At 43.2% G+C, this 23,060-nt stretch overlaps 1 protein-coding gene across 1 annotated transcript; it reads right to left on the bottom strand.

The window, feature by feature from the left end:
- Window positions 1–3,259: 3,259 nt before the first annotated feature.
- COLEC10 (collectin sub-family member 10 (C-type lectin)) lies at window positions 3,260–21,096 on the bottom strand. Its single transcript, XM_010159049.1, has 6 exons — window positions 20,651–21,096; window positions 9,930–10,001; window positions 8,816–8,887; window positions 6,751–6,804; window positions 5,101–5,196; window positions 3,260–3,651 (listed from the first exon to the last, which is right to left on the bottom strand). Exons 1-6 carry the CDS (start codon window positions 20,796–20,798, stop codon window positions 3,260–3,262), a joined length of 834 nt encoding a protein of 277 aa, XP_010157351.1. The 5' UTR covers window positions 20,799–21,096.
- Window positions 21,097–23,060: the final 1,964 nt, after the last annotated feature.

Raw genomic sequence — 23,060 nt, 5'->3', positions numbered from 1 at the left:
TTGAAACAAGAAAGGTTCAGACTTGGAAAAATGAAAAGAAAAACATGGGAAAAACATAATATTGAGATTGGATAAAATGATTTAGGTGCCAAGCTCTAACAGATCATAAATCCTGAATAGTCAGACGCCATTTCCTGTGCTCCTGGCTCCATCCTCTTGGTGTAGAAACCAAAGGTACTTTACCCACCACAGTGAATTTTCATTGGCTAGCAGTGAAACCTGTGATATAGCCCAAATTCTTAATTCTAACAAGAATATATTTTCTGCAAAACACAGCTATAGTATTTGAATTAGTCCAGGCTCAAGCTTGTGTCTGCATGGCATGGTGTAGAGCTGTGTGGACCTACCTGCCAGGTTTCCTGTGCAGGATAGCCTCTTTTATTTGGCTTGGCCTGCAAGCTAGGTTTCTTGGCAAAATGTATTAACTAGGGCCCAGTGCTGTAGGAACCCAGTGCATGAGCACCTGACCTCACTTCTGCCTGGCTAGGTTGAACATCCGTGCTGTGCCTCTTCTGTAGTTAGCAAAGAAATGGCCACCCAGGTCTACTTGTTTCAACTGGTATAGCCTTGCCCAGTGTAACATGAATACACAGTGGGTAGAAGGGTTGGGTTTGTTTATTTTTTCTATTTAAGAAAGGATGAAGCTGGTGTGGTAGGAGAGGAGGAGGATGCAGGAACTGTGCAGTTCCAGCCTTTCCACTGCAGAAACCCAACACAAGTTCCTCACTCGCTTCCCTCAGCCTTGCAGCCAGAGATTGTGACAGTCACTCCTTCCCAGACCTGGAGCATGCTTCAGGATTATTTGTAACTCACGGTCTCCTAAAAGATCAGATTTTCAGTTTAGACATGTATTCCCTGATTTTCTACATGAGGGAGAGTGCCTGGTCCAATCTCAGACAGGGCTTGGTCCTGAAGCAAAGTACTGCTCCTCTTCCACCTTCTCCAAGCCCTGAGTCTCCTCCTAAAGAACAAGCAAATGGCCTGTTCATCGTGATTGTAGGATTAAGGACACTTCTGGATTTTGTCAGCCAGTGGTGTCAGTATGGCTAGAAGGTTCCCCAGCCTGGCAGGCATGTTTTGGTGACTTCTTGGGTCAGAAGTAAACATGAGGTGTAGAGAGGGTATCAGTGTGATTGTGCCTACCCACAGGGATTTTACTGTGCCACTCTTACATGACTAATAAAAACCGACCTGCTGTGGGTGAGCTAGCAGCCCTGGGCTTGAAGTTTTAAAGGCATTACTTTTCCTCAAGAAACTTTGCCTTAGCCATTAATGCTTTATCATTACTCATTAATGATTCTAAAAACCAGTGTTTAGCTTAATGAGTTTATTACTATAGATCCTAAAAAGTGTAATGCTGATAATTTTGAGGAATACTAATTCCCAGGAAGGGAACAATTCAGAATGACTGATGTTGTGCTGAGCAGACCTGTTTGCCCAAATACTCCCATAGCAGAGTTAGGGGAGCAATGAAAGGAAATGTGGTCCCACCCCTTCATTCACGGGTCTGAGCATGTGTAGCAACACAGATAATTTACTGCTGGTGGCAAGAGGTGATTTTCTGGAGGAACAAGTGGCAGAGAAGCTGGATTACAAGAGTGGTTCTGAGTCACAGAGTCTCCTGGGATGGTCCTGCGTTGGTCATTGCTCAGACATGAGCCTGGAGTCAAACTACCAGCCAGCTAAATGGTTTGGAGGATTTTCCTGTTGAGGGTGAGGTTGAGGATGTATGACTGTTGTCTAGTTGCTTTTGCAGTGCTGTACATGGCAGTAGAAGGGAGACTTGGAGCTGATCCTCTGCATTACTACTAGTATGTCGAGCTCTTCATATGCCCACAGGAAGACTATGTGCAACCAGTGCTCAGTGACCTGCAGGAACACTTGCGGCACTGTGACTGCTGCCTTGCATTTTCCTCAGCCTCCAGATATCATTCCTTAATTTTTAGTGTGAAGTGGGAAAGAAAATCTTTAGACCCTTATTGCAGGGGCCCTGGGATTTCTCTTGACATCTCCTGCTGTGAGGAAAGGTGAACCACAACCAAGAACAGTTTCACTTCCGAAAAGAGCTCCTTCAGTACTATCAAAGATATGAAAATAGGATACATTGTGGGCATAGTGACATGGAAATCTGAGTAGCCGGGCTCTGACAGCAAAGCCTTCACACTAACTGCTCACCGGTTGTGGAGATACTGCTGCAGTGCATGAGTACGGTGCTCAACCACACCTGAATCTGGTTCTTGGGGGATAAAGCCTGTTCTATAGCTGCTTCCTGTGTTGCAGAGGTGTGGGTGATTTTAGCGTTAGCCATTAAATGTCACTGGCTACTGAGTTAGAGGTTAACATGTTCCTAGAATCGCTGGTTAAACCAGCAATGTGCATTGGTGTAGCTGATACTACATGTCCCTGTTTACAGCCTACAGCAATGGTGTAGCTTCTGTTTTCTTTGTGATAGACTTTTCTGTGTTTTTCACAGATTTTGGGGAACATCAGAGGCTAGAACTGCTCCATCTATTCTCAGATTGCCTACAAGCTGTGCAGTCTTGCATGCAGAAGCGCCATTGCTAAGTGAATTCCTCACACCTCAGACCAGCCTGATGGATGATGACGTTGGAAGCAGAGCTAAGTGAGTCCTCCCCTGCATATCAGGCAACATAATTGCACAGCCAAATTAAGGAGGGTATGACAACTTCTAATCTAGGTTTGAATTTGTCCCTGCTTTGCATGGAAGATTCCACCAGATGACCTCCAGAGATCCCTTCCAATATAAATTACTCTATGGTTCTAACGAAAGAAGGATTTTTTCAAAAGAACCTGCAGATCTGTTCTCTCAGTTCTGAACTTTCCAGGGAAATTACTGGGACTTCCTGCACAAGTCAAAGTTAAGTAGAGATCATACTCTTTCCATCTGTGGACTTTGCAAAGCACATCAGTGGTTCATATGCCAGTGAGTTTATTATTTCTGGCATTAGTGAAATCATATTCACCTCAGTGTGCTTTAAATTTGCCCCTAAATTACCTGTAGAAATGCCTACCCTAAATTACACATGGAAATGAAATAAAATTTCACAAGTGGCTGATGCCGCCTGCAGACCTGTGCTGGCTTGATGGTCACGGCCAGCTACAGTAGTTGCTTTTGTGTACCGCGGTGAGGTGAAGGCCGGGTTGAGCCCTATCCCTGGTTGTCTGTTCTCCCGACAGTGAATGAATGTGGAGGGGTTATTATATGCACAGCAGGTGCCAGGCACGTTCTGCGGCACTTTTATTTCCTCTTCTTGAGGAATTCACAGACAAAGTAGATGGTGACCTGACACTCTGAGTCATTCCACTCTCCCGTGCTGAGCATTTCCACACAGTCCTCATGGCCAGCGGGGTCGTGAGGCTCCCCTTCCTTCCAGTTACTGTAGTTCTGCAGTGGGCTGTTGTCTGCATACACAAACTGTCCTTCTTTTTCCATGTCGTTCAGCCCAATGAAGGCTCGGAAGAGGCCACTGTCAGAGATGTAGTCAGCAATCAGGGCATTGGTTGCCTCGTCTTTAGGCATGGCCAGTGCTCCTCCTCTGTCCCTGCAGTGGATCAAGGCTTCTCTGTAATTCTTCTCTTCTTTCACGATGTAGTAGAATTTCTCGTCTGTCTCCCTGATACCTGCTATAACTTTAAAGGGGGAAAAATTGCTTAATGGCACGTCAACAGATATTGAAATTGCTTCTCTTCCAGTATGACAATGAGATGATTTTTACATTAGAATTAATAAAAGGGAGAGAGGAAGAGTATTCCCACCACTGAATTTGTGATGAATGATAAAGATGCGATCAGAGACCGATGTTACGAATGGGACTGACAAGCACTTCGCATGCGTAAGTCCTGATTGGCATGTGTCTGCTGTGACACTTAAGTTTTACTTCACGGTTATCTAGTGCTAACCAGAGTAAGGCATGCTAAATGGTCAAAGAGCAATGTCTAACTCTGGATTACCCCCGTTGCTTTGCATGTTTTTGAATGTAGATTGTGAAAAGTGCCCTGGGATAGAAACACAGGGGTACAGATAGCTTTTCAAGCCCTTTCCATGTAGAGGAAAATCAATGTGACTGCTAAAATATGACATTTTAAATACAGCCTGATATTCAGAGCTGCTGTAGACACCAAGTCGCATTGACTAAGAGGAAATCTGTGGCTCCTTAGTAGCCTTAAAAGGCTTAAAATTTGTCAACCAGCCTATATCCTAGTGAATTAAGCAGTGCCAAGGAGCATGTCTAGGCAGCTGGAAGTTGGTTGTCCCTGCTGAGGGATTGCTGGAATGGTCCAGAGCAGAGCTTTGGCCTGGGGCTGCTAACACTCCCAAACAGTTCAGGAGTTGCCCCAGACACAGTTTAGTAGAGGGACAGTCCTGATAATATGGCATTCAGTTTTGTAGGATTTAATAATATAAATGGGTACTGTTCTGTGCTGGTTGCCTGCAGTGCTAGAGAACAGTCTCAAACACATTTAATTTACTGTTACAGTCCTAGAAGCAGCAGTGGAGCCTTCTCAAAATCCTCTGCTATGCCAGGAAACATGCTGCCTCCCTTTCAGTGGGGGCAGTTTGTCCTGACAGCGCCGCCCTCAAACCTGGCTTCTTGTAAGCCGTGTCTTTGTGTGTCGGTCCCTTGTTACAGGAGAATGCTGCTTGCACTGAGGGGAACATTAGGAGTACCATGTCTGCAGCCTTCCTGTGCAGCAGAAAGATGAAGAGGTTCCTATTGCTTTTCCTGCCTCTCTGGAGCAGATTGGCACAAACCTTTTCCTTTCATTGCCTGAGCAGCAGCCGAGCCTGAGCAGACTGACAGCGCAGAGGCGGTTAGCCAGCTGTGCCTTGTGCTTTTCATGATTCTTTCTGTTGTGCTGCTGCTGATTTCTGTAGTGTTTTTGCTTTTAGTCATCTGTTGCCTATATCCTGCCATGTGTGACTGTCTCTTTTCTGTATGTTTTTGGAGTGCCTTGCACAGTGGAACCTGCTCTCCAGCTCATCTATGGATGCTGCCATGGAGCAGCAATGGTAGAAGAACAGCAATGATAAACGTGACAGGAGCCAATTAATCATATCGAATACATAAGGATCCTTACCGTTCTTTACAAACTTGATGGACGTGTTAAGACGAGCAACGTTGATATTCAGTTGTCCAACAACTCTGCGGTATCTTCCACAGTCGCAGACCGTGCCTGATGCAATACAAAGGATAGAGGATTTATTTGTTTAGAAGCAGTTGTCTGCATGTGTGGAGGGTCAGCTGTAGCCCACTTCCAAACTTTCTGAAGACTTGCCTTCAACTTACAGAACCAAAGAATCATACAATGGTTTGAGCTGGAAGGACCTTAAAGACCATCTAGTTCCAACCCCCCTGCCATGGGCAGGGACACCTTCCACTAGACCAGGTTGCTCAAAGCCTCGTCCAGCCTGGCCTTGAAGACAGGCATCTGCAAATTCTCTGGGCAACCTGTTCCAGTGCCTCACCACCCTCTCCGGGAAGAACTTCTTACTGATATCTAATCTAAACCTCCCCACTTTCAATTTAAAGCCATTACCCCTTGTCCTGTCACTACAGGCCCTTGTAAAAAGGTCCCCCCAAACTTGTGGATAGCCAGTCTCACCCTGCGCTGCTGGCCATACTCCAGTTGATCAAAGCGCTTAATATTTTGGCTTTGTGTACTCTCTTGCTAACTGGGTTAAGGATTCCTACTTTTGAAAATGTGGATAGAAGAGTTTGCCTTCTTCTTTCCACCTGTATCAGTGTGGGATTTGCACATCCTCTGCTTCTTTCATTATTGATTCCGTCTAGCTGCAGAGACGTGGCTTGTTGTGGTGATCGCTATAGTGTTACATCAGAATGCCAAAGGTCTACCTTTGTACCCATAGACAGCACCACTTCCCTCGTCTTCTAGTAGAAACAACAGTCTCCATGAAATGGGGAACTACCGTTTTCTCAGTGAAGGACTTTTGTGTGTATGCACAGAGGTGAGATTGGCAGAACTTTGGCGGAAGGACCATGCCAGTGAGCTGCTGCATGCAGCTGTGTTACTGCAGAAATAGTCGATACCAACTCAAATAATCAATAACTTTCAAGTCCTGAAGTCTCAGGTGGTTTTTTTTGTTGTTGTGGTTAAACTGAAATTTGGCTTTGTATAGTGTTTTTTTTTTTGTTACTCTCGTATTCTCAGGAAGACAATCCATTACTGATGGTTTCCCATTAAGTACCAAACAGGCATTGCAGATGAAATCTCCTGAAAATGGCTGTTCAAGGCAAGAAAACATTCAAGGTCATTAGGATTGAGAAAAACCTTCTGGGGCATCAGATCCAAATTCTTCTCCTGTAAGCAGATGTGTTGCATTCATTTCACAACAGATTATGCTCTATCTAAAATCACTTGTGGTTTTTGTCCCCATGCTCATGTTAGGAAACTCTTAAAGGACTTAATTCCCTTGGTATTCAAAAACTTTCTTCTAGTTTCTAGTATAAATACATGTTAGTTTTGATGATGTCAAACATTGCCCATTAATTTAGGTAACTCTTCTCCATATTTTGTATATGTTGGTATATTCATGGCCCTCAGTCATGCCCTACCCAGCCTTCATTTTGCTAAACAAAGTGTTTTCAGTTCCTTCCTGTTTGTCTCACCTATTCTCAATTTTGTCCATGGGCCTCAAAATTTTGTGAAACTCCAGACAAACCAACTCTGAAATCAAAGATATTCTGCAGAGAAAGATGCATAGCATACCTGCTTTCCCCTTTTTTCCAGACACACCTGATAAGCCTTTGGCTCCTTTGTCACCTGAATAAAGAGGAATATATATTCTCAGATCTCAGAGAATGCACATGTCAGGGGAGCATTATTTGAAAAAAACCTGTTTAATAATATAGTAATGGTGTTTTTCTGATAGGAAGCACTGATGTACTGTACTGGCAGATGTGCCAAGTCAAACAAACCATGATTAATTCTGGTGTATGGAAATAAGGAGAACCCTTTAATAGCTAACTCACTGATAACACAGGCATCTCGTGTGCTGCTGGTTCCTGGTACCACTTACTTTAAATATAAACTGCACAATGATCCTGGGAGGCTGAAAGCACTCAAGAAATCTGTGGGAGGTAAGACCTGTGTTCTGTTCATTGCCTTGCAGGACACAGCCCCTCCCTGGGTTCAGTAGCCCCGTGAAGGGATGAGGCACCAACTGTGGCTGATGTGCACTAAGCCACTGAATTCATGTGTGCAACAGGTTGCCTGTGCGGGCAGCGTTTAGCTCCTGCACGAAATGAGGTCAGTAAGGAGCTGCGTTTCATTTCATATGGTTCATAGAAATGTGATTTATTTTCATCCAACCACTTTCCTCTTTTTCTGTAAATCAAAAAAATGATAGAAATACTTCTCTAAATGCTGTGCTGCTATGTGAGTGGAGCTCACTAGCTTTTTAAAAAGCCTCAGCAGTAATTTGCATCAGGAAGAGCTGGGCTATATCTGAAATTCGTGTCACCTCTTCTTTTATGAATTAAAACCTTCAGAGGTCAAAAAATACTAATTCTTGCTGTACCTTGTTGATGGCCATGTTTTGAAGTGCTTTTTCCTTTTTATGGCTGTGTTTTTTTTAAAGAAATTAGGAGTTGACTGTCATTTTATTTAGCATTGCTTGACACTGCACATTTACAAGCTGAAATTTCAGGGTTGCTTCATTAAGAACTTCAATGTTTAATGGTAGATTTAAACAGTGACTTAGTGACCTTTGCTTCTGCAAATAAAGAAAGAAAATGAGAAAAACTAGCTTAAGAGGACAATAAATTGTACACTGAGGTTGAGCGGGAGCTTGATTTAAAGGCTCAGAGCATTGGTTTGCTTACAGATACAGATAAGCAATTTGTGGGATTCTTAAATTCTAGTCTGCTTTGGTGATTGAAGACATCTTGGGAGATAACTGTGTTTTCCCTTGTCTAGGTACTTCTGAAAATTTGTCCCTCAGGCCAAATTCTTTTGTTCTTCTCTGATACTGAGGTTGGCTAGAGGCCATCAAAGGTTTACTAAAAACACTGGCTTGGGAAGCTCCCTGGAGAGATTGTTCCACCCACTCACCCGCATGCCTGGGTTGATGCACTGGTTAGAGACCACACAGTTCCCCTGGGGATGGTGGTGTCCCTGCTCAGCTTTCAAGGCAGGTCTCCTTGTGGCAGAAGTAATATTCCTTCTTTAGTAGCTCTTTAGGAATACTGAAAAGGAATACCTGAGCCTCTTGTCAGATGACTAGAGCATAATTTCATGAAATTTTTGTCCAGGTAGACTTGGAGTCTACCTTGATTTACAAGTAGTTGTTGTCCCTGGTTACGTGAGTGCTTTCTTAAAACTCCTAAAATCCTTTCCTTACCCAGCTGTCCTGTGCATTGTTTGCTCATGTGTCCCACAGGAATGCAGATTACAAGGTGTGGCATCCTGAGCAACAGCAACAGACTTAGGCCTTCAGCATCCAAAGCAGAGGCACAAATTTGGCTTTCTCTTTTACAGCCCGCAGAGAATTTACTTCACAAGGGCCAGATTTTTCCCTTCCTCTTTTACCATTGAAGGGGATTGATTTCCTAACTCATAAAGCAGATTATTTTAGCAAAATAAGTCTGATATATTACACATGGGAAATAAGAAATAAATATTTTAGTTAGCTCTCATCAGTCTTATGCATAACACTACTTGGAGCCCATTGGTCATAACCATTATTTGACATTGCTCCATACCTGGAACTCTCACAAAACACATATTTACCTTAAGGAAAAAAAACCAAGAAAATTCCCAGACCAGAGCTTACCCTTTCCACCAATTGGACCTATTTTCCCAAGCATTCCCTGGTCACCAACATCCCCCACAGATCCTTTGTTTCCTAAGAGGGGGAAAAAAAAAAAAAAAGAGGAAAAGAGTATGGATGGCTTCTGTCATTTCTTTCCCAAGGTACTGTTTAGGTCTGTACTGCTGCTCTATTTCCTGAGCATGGCCAGGCTGCATGTGTGGCAATGTCGAAATGAGTGGAGCCCCGAGGATGGTGGGAGGAGGACAGCACAGATCTCTGCTGCTGTAGGATAAAACTGCCAGTGAGTATTCAAATACTGATTTTACCTCACAACAAAACAGACCGATCACAGGTTTATTTGTTGGTTGGGTTTTTTATCCACCCCAGACAAAAGCCTTTCCTTTTTCCTTGAGTTAAAGTCCTCGTGGCTTTCTGGGAATCCTTCTCAAAGCAGGATTGGAAATAGGGAGCTACTAGATTTGCTGTATATGCATTCCCAGTCCTCAGAGCATCAAAGTGACAGTTGCCTTTTTAACTGATTAATAATTTAAGTCCTAAAATAGCTGTCTAATGATGACAGCCCAATTTAGGGAGCCTCAGTTTGCATACTGAATTTAACATCACTGAGATGCTTGGTAGATGCTTGGTTAGTTGATTCTCTGGTATCTTAACTGATCTTCATTTTAAGGTGAGAAGCAAAGTCATATGAATACATTTAAAAATGGAGAAGTTTGTTTATTGTAACAATAATAACAGGGTGAATTTAAGGTTTCAAAATGCAGCTTCAACTAAAGGATCATTTCAGTAAAAGAACAGTAACGTTTCTGATTATGCATATCATCTGGGTCTTCTGAAACTCACTCAGGGCAGCACTTTGGAGAGCAGCAGTAAATGCACTGGTTTATTACGTGACTCTTTAAATTTATTGCCATACATAGCTGTTTTACGTATTGGTAGGAATTGCACCAAGCTCTCTGAGTATTGTTAGTTTCACTGATTAATGTTTGACAGGATTGTGAAATCCACTGGTGCAGCAGGAAGTAAAAGCATTAAACATCACTAATCATATGCACCAGTACAGTTGTGTGTAAATATATTCATATACCAGTAATAGCCAACAAATTGTCATAAATACCTTTTGGTCCTTTTGGTCCAACCTTCCCTTGTTTGCCCACTTCTCCTCTATCTCCTTTTTCACCTTCATCCCCTTCCAAAAAAAAACCAAGAAAATAAAGCAGCATGGTACATTTCTCCCACTACAGTATGTGAAAACTATATGTCCTCAGAAAGTAAAGTTCACAGAGTTTTTTTCTACTTATTTCTTTTTATTTCACATTGAAGATACAATAGCCATGGCTTAAATTTCCAGAGAAGAGCTGATGAATCTGACCATCATTAGGAAAAGCTAAAAGCTGTCCCTTTTGGAGAGGCTGTTCAAACATAAGAATTATGTAACACCAACTTCTAGTCCTACCCTTTAAGCCCTATCACCCATAAAGCAGGGATAATAAGGCAGTCTTTCTCTGTTGGGAAACCTGCCCGCACACAGGAGAACTGGCAGAGGCGGCAATAGGGATTTATTAATCGTTCCTAGTGACTCCGTTTGTAGTGACTTTGTGTTCACGGTATGCAGGTGCTTTTGGAATGGCAGGAATGTAAATATGTTGAAATAGATCTTAACATAGACTGTAGCACTTAGTAGGGCAGAAGTCTTGCCTTCACATTTTAACAGGTGACATTTATATGTTGATATAACAAACGTGTTACAATTACTCCAATGCTTTCTTTTGAAAATGTCATACACAGGTATGACAAAGTAAAGAGGTAAGAGCATTGTGTTTATTATAGTAGTGCAGGGCTTTCTCCAAATGAGATCAAGACCCTGTTGTACAGGTTCCTGTATAGTGTGTGTAAGTACTCCTACTGTTGTAAGAGACAGTCATTGAGCAGCTTACAGTGTAAAGGAGCAAGACAGCAACTAATAGGAAAGAAATGTTATCTCCTTCCTTAGGTAGCATACAATTTCACTTGACATTATGCAGGAAATTTGAGGCACAAGTAGAGTTGATTTTCTTTTCTTCTAATTCTTAGTTTTAAGCCAAATTCCAAGAACATCTTTCCTCTTTTTTTTTTTTCACTAGGCAAATGCTAGTAGCAGGGGGACGACCCCAGCATCTCCCTGCAACAAAGTACCAGCACTGAATACAGACAGCTTTCCAAAGCCTCTCTGCCTGCTCCCTACCCTTGTCTGCAACAGCCTTGCGCTGTGGCAGGAAGCAGTGCTACAGTCTCTTGGCCAAGCCAAGATCTTGGGTGTGAGTGGCAGCCAGTTGTGTCTGTGCCCGCAGCCCAGGAGGGGAAGAGAGGCTGCAGTTCAGCATATGGAGTACCCAAGGGAGGGAAGTATGTCTGGATGTCAGCAAAAGAGAAGTGAGGACACAACAGCATTATGTGACAGGACCAGTAACCTGTCTCACTGAGGATGGTACCTCCAGCCCTGAGAGAAGGTGTTTGGGGAACTGGGTGTGCTGAGTGTAACTCTTCCCCAGGCAGCCTCTCACGAGCAGTGGTTTCAGGGCTTGCCTGAGCCAAGCACTGCATCCAGACCACTCTTAACAGCTACTAGTGATTCTTCCCCACAGACTAGCCTTGTGCCTTTTAAACCCATTTATATTTTTCACCCTTATAATATCCTGTGGCAAAGAGGTCATTAATTTAATGATGTACTGCAAGAGAAAGTACCTTCCCAAGGTTGGTTTCAGCCTGACTGTTTCATTGTATCTCGTTTATACTTTCTGAAAAATACTGCCCCCTCATTCCTGATTTACCTTCTCCTACTTCTGCAGCCATAGGCAGCATACCATGGGTTGTTTTGTGGAGTGATGACAGATGAGAAGTGGTGTGTATTAACTGCAGCATATAAAATGTGGTATTAGCTGTTTGGCTCCTTTCCACGTCAGTGTTATGGGCTGGGCTGTCTGTCTCTGTATGGCGAAAGTGGAGGGCAGACCCACCCTGTTGGTCAAGATGCCTTTTGGGGGTGGTGGTCAGTGGTTCAAGCGGAGGAAGATAAAGGGTTGAACTTCAGTCTGTGTTGGAGGGAAGAAGCATTTACTAGAGGGATGGACAAGGAGGAAACATGGTGTGTGTGCTGGCTCACTCAGGTATTATGTTTGTTTTTAACACCTGAAAGGGAAAAGGCTCTAAGCAGTTAGCAACAGAAATTTTAAACATCTCTATTTTCACTGGTTCTTAACAATATTGGAAAAGTCAGTATATATTTTTAAAAGCCAAGCTCCTTAAATATCCAGTTGAAGCTGTGGGTGTGAGTCTGGAGCTGATGGGTGCCTGCTTGTACTGGTTTCTTGTTTACTGATCATCAAACAGCGGAGCCAGAGAATGTAGAGTTTAATTTTGCCGTTGACCTCAGTGCAAACATTTACAACTGAGAAACCAAGAAATTGCCCTTTCCAAACCCATCTATGAAACCCTTGAGAAAAGTGTAAAAGTCGCTTCTCAGTAGTTGAGAAATTCAGAAAAGGTTCCCAGAGGCTGACAAAGGGCTTGTGAAATGAAATTTTGGGAGAAGGTTAAAAGCTGATCTGATCACGGTCTGCAAACCTGTACAGGGAGAGAAATGTGTGATAATAGAAAGGAAGCAGGGTGTGATTCAAACGCTGGGAGAGCTGGATGAGTGCCGACTAGAAATGCAACATGGGGATGTCTCCCTCCTCCAGCAGCGGAGCAAGACGTAACAGGCTTTTCATGTCCAGCCTTTCCCTGTGCAAGGAATTCCTTTGTGTAAGATATGCTGTAACTCTGGGTCTGGTGTAGAAACTGCTGAGGGAGTTTCTTTGGCCTGTTTTTTTTGCTGCCCTTCCATACCAGGGCTTGTCACCCTGGCAGTGCTCATCACCTCTCTGACCAGCTAGTTACAGTCCCTGTGGCTTGCAGTCTGTTGGGTTAAAGGCTTTAGAGAGATTGTTTGCTGCAGAACAAAGATCTCTGTGAAGTAAGATGCTTCCCCCCCTTCCAGTAAGAAACATTGCTTAGGCAGTTAATCTTAGAAATAGAGCCCAAGAAAGAAAGTCAATAGACAAGTGGAGAAGCTGTGATTACTTTTCAGTGATGCTTTCTTCCCATTTTGGTTTCAACATCTCCAGCTACAGCTGCAGTGGCTTTTTCTGAAACTTTGGAACTTTTGAAACTTCATGCACACAGGGCTGCTGGAGATGAAACCAGGTTACCTTGTATATGGGCCATCTGGCTGAGAGCTGATGGGTGAAAGGGGTAAAACGTGGGAAAGGTTGTTCTGGAGATTTGTAGAGATTAGGGCATGCCTCAACTTTCATTGTACTCCCAGTTTTTTGCTCAAGCCCTCATCTGTTTCATCTCGGCATAAAGCAGCCTATCATACTCTGCCTCAGTTTCCCTACTTAGGCAGATGGGAAGAATAATAATTTGCCTATCTGTAAAGGTGGGAAATCCTGCTTTTCTCCCCATATTGCATCTGAGAATTGGTAGGCCATTATAGAGCAAGGGTGGAAGCAAACAGTATTAGTTAGTGGTACCATCTCATTGTCAGTTTAAGACTGGATTAAGCCCAGTGCTTGATCATATGGTGTTATGTTTACAAATGCGCTGTGTCCGGCCTTAGCTGTTGCGTGCAGTGATCTCGAATTTTGGCATGAAACGTCAACTCTTGGGTTATGCTCCCACCTTGTGGTCTCGCTGTGATGTGCAGCCAGGTAGGAAGAATTGTGAGAGGTTGGTTGTTTTGGGCCGGGGTTGAGCTGGCTTCATTTCTAAGAAGTATCCCTCCCTTTCCCCTGGGACTTATGTGGACAGGCCATCCCACTGTATTTGCCACTTTTTTATAATGCGCCAGAAAAAAAAAGAAATCTAAATCCTGCCAGTTTTCTGGACTGGGTTTTTGAATTTTGTACTACTGTGCTTTGAGTTTTCTCTGTACTATGAGTTTTCTTAGAGAAAAACCCCCACCTTTGATCCCTGACCTCATATGCTTGTGTCTATACCTAGAACTTAACCTCTCCTTTGTGCTGCTTTATACATGGGACGGTGTCAGGTTAATTTTTAACCTAATTAGCAGATTATCACCTTAAACTGTGGGTGCACAGATGTCAGATAATGCCCTGCACTGGTATTTGAAGCATGAGTGAAGCACTTGGAGCCAGTAGCTGAACCATTTCTCAACCTTGTTAGTATTCCCTCAAGCTGAATCACTTCTGTGTCACAGATTTAAAATACCAGACTATTAAAGTGAACACATGGAACAATAAATTACTACTCTTCCAGCTTGGGAATGTGCTAAGACAGAAAGAAAGCAGAAGCCATAAGCAGTAAATGACTTTTGCAGCCATTAGAAAATTTTAATTGTAATTGAGAGAGAAACTTCCTTCTTTCTATAAACAAGCTTAGGGAAATGTTGAAGATATCATCAGCAGGATTTTTAGGCAGTTGAAAGGGGCTCTGCCTTTTAAGGAGTTTCACTAAATAACACAATGTTGAGAGGTTATATTTGGTAAGAATTTAATTAGTAAGAGTTTACTGACCTTCAAGTCACTTAGATTTCCCTTTTGTAGGCAATTTATCTAGTTTGAATTCATGAATGGAGGAAGGTTTTAGGTTAAATTGTTCTCCCATGTTTAGTGATTCTCCAAGTCTTGTGATTTAGGGCTGACCCTGCTTCTTGGAGGGTATAATCCCTGGGGATTACAGATTCCATGCTTCCCTACAGAGGCAGTCCTGCATCAGGGAGAGAGTGTGCCTGCAGGTTGCCTAAAGGCTAGAGCAGGGAGGAGACTCCTCGCTGGGTTTATGCATGTGTGTCTTTGTGAGCACGTAGCCTTTTTCCTCAGAGCTCTGAGAGACTCCCTGGGTCCACACAGGGTTTTACTGAGTCACTTCACCAGGTGTGCTGGCAAGTCATGGCCTCAGATCAGCTCCAGTTCCTTCTCCTCATCCAAAATACTGCCTCTCTTGGCCTCTCTTTTGCAAGGGTATCTTCTTCCACGCTCCAGGACATACCCAGCCTTTCAAATTACAGAAACACCATTTATGGTGGGCTACAGCACAGTTGTCCTCCTACATCAGACACTCTGAACTGAAAAAAAACCACCACCAGCCAAAAAGTCTTGGGAGAAGCCCTGCGGCTTCCAAACTGATTTGCTGCAAATGGGGGGAAGGATGGTTAATCTGGATTATTATGCACATGGATGCTTTGCACTTTTTGCCTTGGATGCATTTAGCATTCCTTGGCAGAGCGATGTCCAACCACAAAGGCTCTGTGTGGAATCTGTTACACAGGTTTACCCTCTGCTCATGCATGATACGGGGGCACAGGGAACCTCCCCACCTCCATGGAGTGTGAAGGGTGATTCTGCCTGTCCTGGGTGTTAAAGCAAAGGGATGAGGAGATGTGCATAATTCTGAAGCTTTGAGAGTCCTCCAGGAGCATGGGCACGCCTTGTCCTCCTGGAAGAACCTTGCGGATAGGCACAGGATTAGCTCTGCAGCCTACGGACACTGCGTGACCCAGAGCACCGTGAACCATCGCAGCACTTGCACAATCTCTATTGAGAGGTTTTGTCACCAGAGGGAGTCTCAGGCTCCGAGAAATGAGCCAATACATCCCAGTTTGTTTTTCCAGTGTATGAACACGTCATGGCTGCATCAGTGGAAAGCCTCCAGATTTCTTCTAATTTCACTTTCAGTGTCTCTTAGATCCTTGGCAAATATCCTGTAGCAGTGGGGATTCTTCCTTTCAAGTTACTGAGAACAGGATTTCTTTAGCAGTGGGGATTCTTGCTTTCAAGCTAGCAAGGGCAGGATTTCTTGACATCTGCCTACCTGACACTGTCCTCTTCCCTGTCCTCGCTCCTCCCTTCAGCCCCAGCACTGGCCTGCATGCCTCCCTCGCCTCTGCCCTACGCTGAGCATTCTGACCCTGCGTTGAAGGAATTCAACTCACTAACCAGAGGAATATCAGTAACGCAACTGCACGTTTTTAGCGCATGAGCTGACTTGGTGCAGTGAAATGTCTGAGGAGTGAACAGACAAGGCAGCACAAGGTGAAGGTAGGACCACATGGTCAGAGGAAAAGGACGTTAGGCCTCCCTTTGTGGCAGAAAACCTGACAGAGGAATGCAGCTGTAGGGTGCAACTGCACCCATGGCCACTCTCCCAGGTGTCCTGCCGAACATCCAGGGCTCCCACAGATTCCACTGTTCTTGAACATCTTGTCTTTCTCACTCAGCTCCACAGTAGACAACAAGGACCCTTCCCCCGTGAAATAGAATCAAGAATAAACTGGATTCTCTGCTTGCTTCTCTGCTTTCCACTTACAAAGGCCATTGACTTCAGTAGAAATACCCTCTTCTCCTATTGCATGGCTGGGACATACATTATCTCTTTAATAACACAGAAATAATTTAAATTATTTCTGATTCTTCTTTTACTTGATCTGCCTGATTTCATTTTCCCAGCCTGTTCCCCTGCCATTCTGACACATTCTCAGAGACCCATGGATTACGGTGGCTTCAGCCACGAATCAGACTGACATTGGTAAGAAATAGAGAGGCATTATCTTTTCAGTTTATATATTTACATCCCCTCATACATGCTTTGTAGCTCAGGCTCATAAACTTCAGAAGCTTCACGTACGCTAAAATGAGAAGGTCTAAAAAGCATGAAAAATAGAATTATGTGTTGAAATTAAAGGGCTCTTCAGATCAAATGTGAGGCGCTAAGAGGGAAGTTTAGTTATAGGTTTGAGAAGCCTATAGGATGTGGTAAGGCATTTTATATTTTTGGAAGGAAATGTGGATAGCAGCATATCTGGTTTCTGAGAGTTTGAGATTTTCCAGGAGTGGAATTACGTAAGCACAATTAAAGCTGAGAGATGGACAACTATACTGGAGACCACAGTAAATGCTATTTTGAGGCACCAGCCAATGTCATGGAGTTTATAAGCATCATTTGTCAGAAATAATAAGGAAACGCTTTACATTTAAATTGCTATGGGAAACTCCCAGTATTCTTCAGATTTAATCTTATTCCAGTTTCTCAATCCAAATCTGATTCAAGACCTTTGAATTCCCGTATCTGGATTTCAAAGGAAATGAGCTGGGATCTGGGATAGATACCAAGATCTAAAGCCAGTCTTCCGAAGCACTGAGCTCCCACAAATCCACGTGAAATCAGCTTCCGCAGAGCCAGCCCCCGCCCTAGTCTTCTTCTCCCCCTGCTCATGCTTCTAATGGGAGTTTAGGAGTCAGAGTTTTGAGCTCTCTGCTTATTTCTGCCCTCATGTTGTTGCTTATTGATTTTTTCTGACCAGGTCAGATCCCATCTCATCTATGTCAGCAGCCCCCTTAAAACTCCCTTTGCAGGTTAGACAAAACTGAGCTTGCGGTCTCCAGGAGAAAACAGGCTGGATCAGCGTTACCTAATGCAGGTTTTCAGAGGTCCTGTGCCCAAGCACTCCAGATAAGACCAAACTGTTCCTAAACATCTCAGGTCAAGCACCAAAAGTCACTAGTTAAGAATACTGAAAATCCGTTTTGGTTCAAAGTACGTATTTATTTCTTTTTTTGGTTTTCCTAGGGTATTTCGATAGGGGTCCTAGAAAATGCCTCACATTTCTATTTTTAAGTCCTATATAAGCCAGCTTGCTGTGTACATCAAGAGCTTTTTCAGGAAGGCAGAACAAGACAGCTGTTGCGCTAGGACTGTGTTCATTAGAAAGAGTCCCCTCTTTTTGAGAAGACCTGAACATTGCCTAGAAAAGAAGACTGGGAGAGGAGTGCCAGCTTTTCCTTTTATCTTATTCTTTTTTTTCCCCTTTTTCTGGAGTGCCTATTTAGAAAATTTCTTTGCATAATTCTTTACAAACAGACTTGACCTGTCGTTTGCTTTCACCGGCAATGGAAGAGCAGCAGATGGATGGAGGGGATTGCAAGGTGCCTGGCTTACACGACTCAGAGCCACCAGAGGTCAGACTTAAACTCCTCTTCGTTCCTAATGCCGAGCCGTTTACTTCAGACCGCAGACAGTGCAAAAGGCTTGTAGGACATTTACTGCATTCCTTCTGTTCCCGGGAGACTGCATCATTCCAGAGGATACTCCAGCTCTTTGTGTTATTACACAAAGGCCTCTGGTTTTCCCCCATACTTTTTGGGAGCTGGTGGGACTGTTAAAACTGGTTTGAAGACTTTCCTGATAATCAGCCTGGAATTACCCTTTCTTTTCATCCCATCACTCATGTCATAATTCTCTTGTGAGATCTCAGGTAAGAGCATAATGAAGAACGTATTTTTGAAGGGAAAGAATTTGGCTTGCACAAATTAACTTGGACAAGTTACGTGTGGCTTGTGCAAGAATTGGCCAATTTTCACAACACTAATGACCCTTTTTGAACAGGTGATTTTCAGGGTGAGCATACAGAGAGGTCGGGTTCTTGTCCTGTAGTAACTGTAAATGCCTAGATGATAAAGTGAGTAACCCAACCTCCAACAGTGCAAGAAATAAAGGGTTATAAGTTCTGAGCCTCTCCAGACATCCTCACTTCTCCCTCAGTTTTCTGCTCTTCTTCGTGCTGTGTGATGGCAGCAGCATTATTGCTGCCGCATAGCACCAGGGATCATTGCTCTTCTAGTCCACAGACTGGATCTGGCCTACGGGACAGCACGTGCCTTGCACTGGGATAGGTAAGGTGGAACAGCGTAGGAAGACTTACAGCTATTGAATGCCTTTTAATTCCTTGCACTTCTAGGTGCTTTGGCCCATTAGACTCTCCCATGTTCACATGGAAGGAGGAAGTTGCCACAATAGAAATCTGGCCTGTGGTAGAAAAAGCTGCCCAACCTACTGTGTGAGCTCAGCACCCCCTGTCGTGGGAGCACCACTGTGCTCAGTGTTGAGCAGATGGGGGTGAGGGGGTGAAACCTGTGCAAGGTGGGTCAAAACCCATTTTCAGGAGAACAGTGGGAATAGGGGCACAACAGATGTAGCACAGAAAATAAAACTTACAGCAACAAAAGTCAGAGGCTTGTCCATTGTCAGGGTTAAATTTTAAGCAGCAAACTGTTGTCTGTGGCTGTGGTCGTAGGCTGGAATCATGTGCTCTGAGTTGGTAGACATAAGATGGATAGAGGAAAACTGGCAGCAGGACAGACTTTCTTCTGCCATATTAGGTCAGCATGCTTCATCCTTGACTATAAGGCATGCCTGAGGAGTAACAGGGTAGTTCACACACCCAGCCTGCTCGGCCTTTAGTTGCCCAGCTGTCAGTCAAAACAACCAGTGGCATTGAGAGTCACTTGCAACTGTCCTGGATGAGCTCAGCTCTGGTAGGAACTGAAATTAGTCTATAGAATCACTTCACATAGATGGCAAAATGTATATGATAACCTGCAGTGGCTGTGAGACAGTAATTTGGAGGTGATTTACTTGATACTCCTTTTGCCAATCATGGATCTTGGGCACAGTAATCTCATTTTAAAGTAGTAGTGAGGACTGTGCCAATATACTGTTTGGCTTCTCTCCTGTCTTGGTGTCAGTCAGGTGGCAGTAGGACTGGTAGTGACTAAATCCTGACTTTCTCGGTATCACACTTGCAAAGAACCATGATATCTAACCTTTAAATGCTCCCTATACAAGCTAGACCACAGAAACCAGCTGGAGTCCCAGCTACTCTCATGTTGTCACCAGACCACCTCATTAGCCTTGTGACTTGTTAAACACAATTCTGTCAAGCTTTGTTCTTCAGCCTGCTGTTATTCAGATACTAACTAAACAAACTCCCACTAGCTCCCCTGGGGATCGTTACATCTCTCTGCATTTATGCTGTGGCAGCAAAAGTTTAAGCTTGGATTGTAATCATAAAGAAATTAATTTGCTGATTAAAAATGGTCCTTTAAGCAACATGCATTTGAATAATCCATCATAAAAACAAATGAGTCTATAGCAGTGCTTTTGACTTGATATCTGCTTAAAATTTAAATCGGTTGCATTTTTTTCTCTCAGTCTGTAGCCTATAGAAAAATACGAAGAGTAACTTAAAAGAAAGCAATAGTTTGAACTGCAATAGCCATGGTGTGGAATATATATTTTACATCCATCACTGCAAGATAGATTTGTATGTCATGGGCCTAATTTTTGGCTGAGGTATCCTCTGGGTAATTCCACTGACCTTTAGTTGCATTACACAAAAAGTGAGTTAATGCAGAAAATTTAGTTTCAGGTATTTGCAAAGTGTTTTGAAGATAAAAGAACTGCACATGCCAGAGCTGATCTAGTTCTCGTTAAGATCTGTCACAAAGGTCCTGTTTAATTCAACAGGAGCTGCTGGATCAGGTCTGATGAATGCAGCCGAGCGCCCGTTTTCAAGTAAGCATGTGGAAATAATGACAGTTCAGTCATTTTAAATGATGCATATCTCTACCTACCTATAGATGCAAAGTGAACCATTAAGAGTTCACAATAGGTGCTTACTTTTAGGCAAAGTCACTCAATTTGTGCTAGCTGTACTGGTTGTGTGATGAATACAGTAAGTAAGAGAAGATTTGTGTGGCTGAAGAAAGATGCAAAAGGACATCTCTAACTTAAAAGAATATGTGACACTGTTCCTGAAACTAAACTAAACGGAAGCAAATTCAAATGCCCTTTCTTCATCACTTTCCCCCATCACAGTTCCAATTCTCTAGATGTTTGTACAGCCCGCAGTAATTCACATATTTCATCCCCAGCCCGTGCCACAAGCCCTTCATGTCCCAACTTTTAAAAATCAGCCTTTATCAGTACTGGTCTCAGCATTAGCAACCTGATATTCCTCACCTTTTGGTCCAGGTAAAATTGTGTGTGTCGAGCAGACATCTGTTGTAGGTCGATTGTCAACATCAAAACCAAAAATCTGAACTTGCAAGATAAAAAGCACTACTAGGGTCCCGTATTTCCTTAGCTGCGGTTCTTTCTTGCTGCTCATCCTTGCAGCTTCTCAGGAAATGCCTTTCGTTGTTACAGTCTTAACAAATGCAGCTGATTCAAAAATAAATGCTCCACTAACTGAAGCAGTGCAAAGATTGGGAGCTACAGGCAAGAACAGCTAAATAAAGTGAAGAAAGGAGTTTGACGAGGCTGTAGTTATTTCTGTCCTGCACATTATCCAGGATATTTATTTAACACTGACAGCTGTTTATTCCAATTTATCTCTTATCTGTAAGATGTTTAGCTGCTTTTGCCATGGAAAATTTCTTCACTATATGGGGATATCTCGTTTATAACTTTTTTTCACACTGACTCTACATGCCAAGTTTTTCACTTATTCAAGAGACAAAAGACTTCAATATTGTATCCAAATGAGTACTAATTAGTTATAGGATACTTGTGGCCTGTTAACAGTCTGCTGACTAATGCAGACTCCATATAACATGTAGAGAGACTTTTCCACAAAAGCTTTCCTCCAAGGAGACTGTTAGTGACAATGGGGGAGCTGCCAGTCTGCTGTGGGTGGAAGCCTCTGGTGCCATGTACCCATAGCCGCCAGAGCAGCAAATGAAAAGTTGATGTTACCAATGGATGTTTCAGTCAGAAGCCCAGAAATGATGTGTTTATGTTTACAGATTGCTTCACAATGGTTGCTCCAAGCTCAGATTATGTTGGTACACACATTTCAGAAGGACAGACTCCAGGACTGAAGCCACAGAGTAGGATGAGCTTGAATGACTGCAGTGCCTCCTCCCATACCACCTTTCTCCTCTACTTGCTAACTGGGAGAGACCATACATCAGGACAGTGGTACAGCATAGGTCCCAGGAGAACATCACCTTTGGGTTCTCCAGAAAGCTGCTGCTGGTTCAAATCCATATGAGGTAGCTGTCAGATTTTCAGTTGGGTGTTGGGACTTTGAAACCAGGTGTAGGAGGTCTCCTGGATGGTGGAGCAGGTAGCTTCCAAACCCACTATATATCCTCTTAGATGGAGCTGTGACAGATATCTGTCCATGTGCAATCCTGTCCTAGAAAAAACCTCTAGCTTTCTCTTTGGGAGAACACTGTAACCAGGGACAGCAGAGTGTTCGAAACAGCCTGGAAGCAAAGAAAGGGGAGATGGGGATTTGTAATCTTCTCAGGAATTTTGTTAACTTCTGGTTTCTCGCACAATGAACGAGACAGCAACTCAAAAAGCTGAACTATGCTTTGAACTGCCTCGTGTGTGAGAGCGCATGTTTACTTTCCATTCTAGGCATAAAAATTTATTTCCTGTGATAATAGATTTTGAGATGCTTTCCTCCTTATTTAGGAGAGCTTTAGTTCCTTAGCCCTACATAATTTCAGTTTCTTGGTAGGCAGAAAAGCTTGCAGCACTGATATAAAAATGAATACCTTTTCTTAAAGGCTGGAGAAAGGCTTTGATGTCAAGCTTTCATCTGGGATGAAATGTTGGCCAAAGTCCCAAGAGGGGTCAAGACACTCCTCTCCCTCTTTCTTTGTAGCCTGGTCACAGACTGTCCCACTTTTCAAAACACTTTTTTGTTAAACTGTATACAGTACTTTTCAGAAATAAATAGTGCTCTCTTTCCTAAAGAATGTCATCTAACTAACACCCTCAAATGTGGCCTTGATAACAGATACACCACAGCTAGAGGGGGAGGAAAGAGAAAGCTGGGTTTATTGATGGATAGAGTCATACCAGGAGTGAACTTGTTCCTGTGTGATTTGCGTTGGGCACTGTGCCTCTGACTTGTACACTGTAAATCGGGTTTATTTATCTTTCTTTTTCTTCAGTTCACTTTCCATTTTGTGAGCAGAAGGTCAGTGTAAGAGCAAGAATAGAGAGCGTAGGAGTGGGAAGCTAGTGTACTTAGCTTTGGAGGAGACATTTTGGGAAATGTTGCCAAGCTGATGTGAATGATGGTATCTGTTCCACAGTACTGAGAGACTTACAGTGACTTCTTTGTTATTTATGAGAGATAAAGAGGGGTAAGTGCAAGTGAGAGAGGAAACCATTTATTTAACCACTTCAGTCACTGACCAGGACTAAGCAGGGAACATTTTTCTGATACTACTATAGCTGTGATCATTTGCAAATGTTCTCATTCCACATTAGAAAAAAAATCAGGACCCTACATTTTTTTCCCTCCATGACAGTCACAAAACCCCTAAACACACAGTGAGAAATTAAGTTTAATATATCCAAGAACTTGGTAAGGAAGGCACATACTTAAAATGTAGGAGATCCAGATTCA

This window comes from Eurypyga helias, unplaced genomic scaffold (genome assembly GCF_000690775.1).
Source record: "Eurypyga helias isolate BGI_N326 unplaced genomic scaffold, ASM69077v1 scaffold34039, whole genome shotgun sequence".
NCBI lineage: Eukaryota > Metazoa > Chordata > Aves > Eurypygiformes > Eurypygidae > Eurypyga > Eurypyga helias.
Note: the sequence above shows the minus strand (reverse complement) of the source record. Positions and strands in the feature narration are given on the sequence as shown.

Bases quoted from the DNA above. Each gene is read 5' to 3' on its own strand.
- COLEC10 (XM_010159049.1), bottom strand. From the start codon at position 20,798: ATGAGCAGCAAGAAAGAACCGCAGCTAAGGAAATACGGGACCCTAGTA. The intron at 10,002-20,650 runs GTGAGGAATATC...TTTTTTTGGAAG, and splicing joins AATTTTACCTGGACCAAAAG to GGGATGAAGGTGAAAAAGGA. The intron at 5,197-6,750 runs GTATGCTATGCA...GTATTGCATCAG, and splicing joins TGGAAAAAAGGGGAAAGCAG to GCACGGTCTGCGACTGTGGA.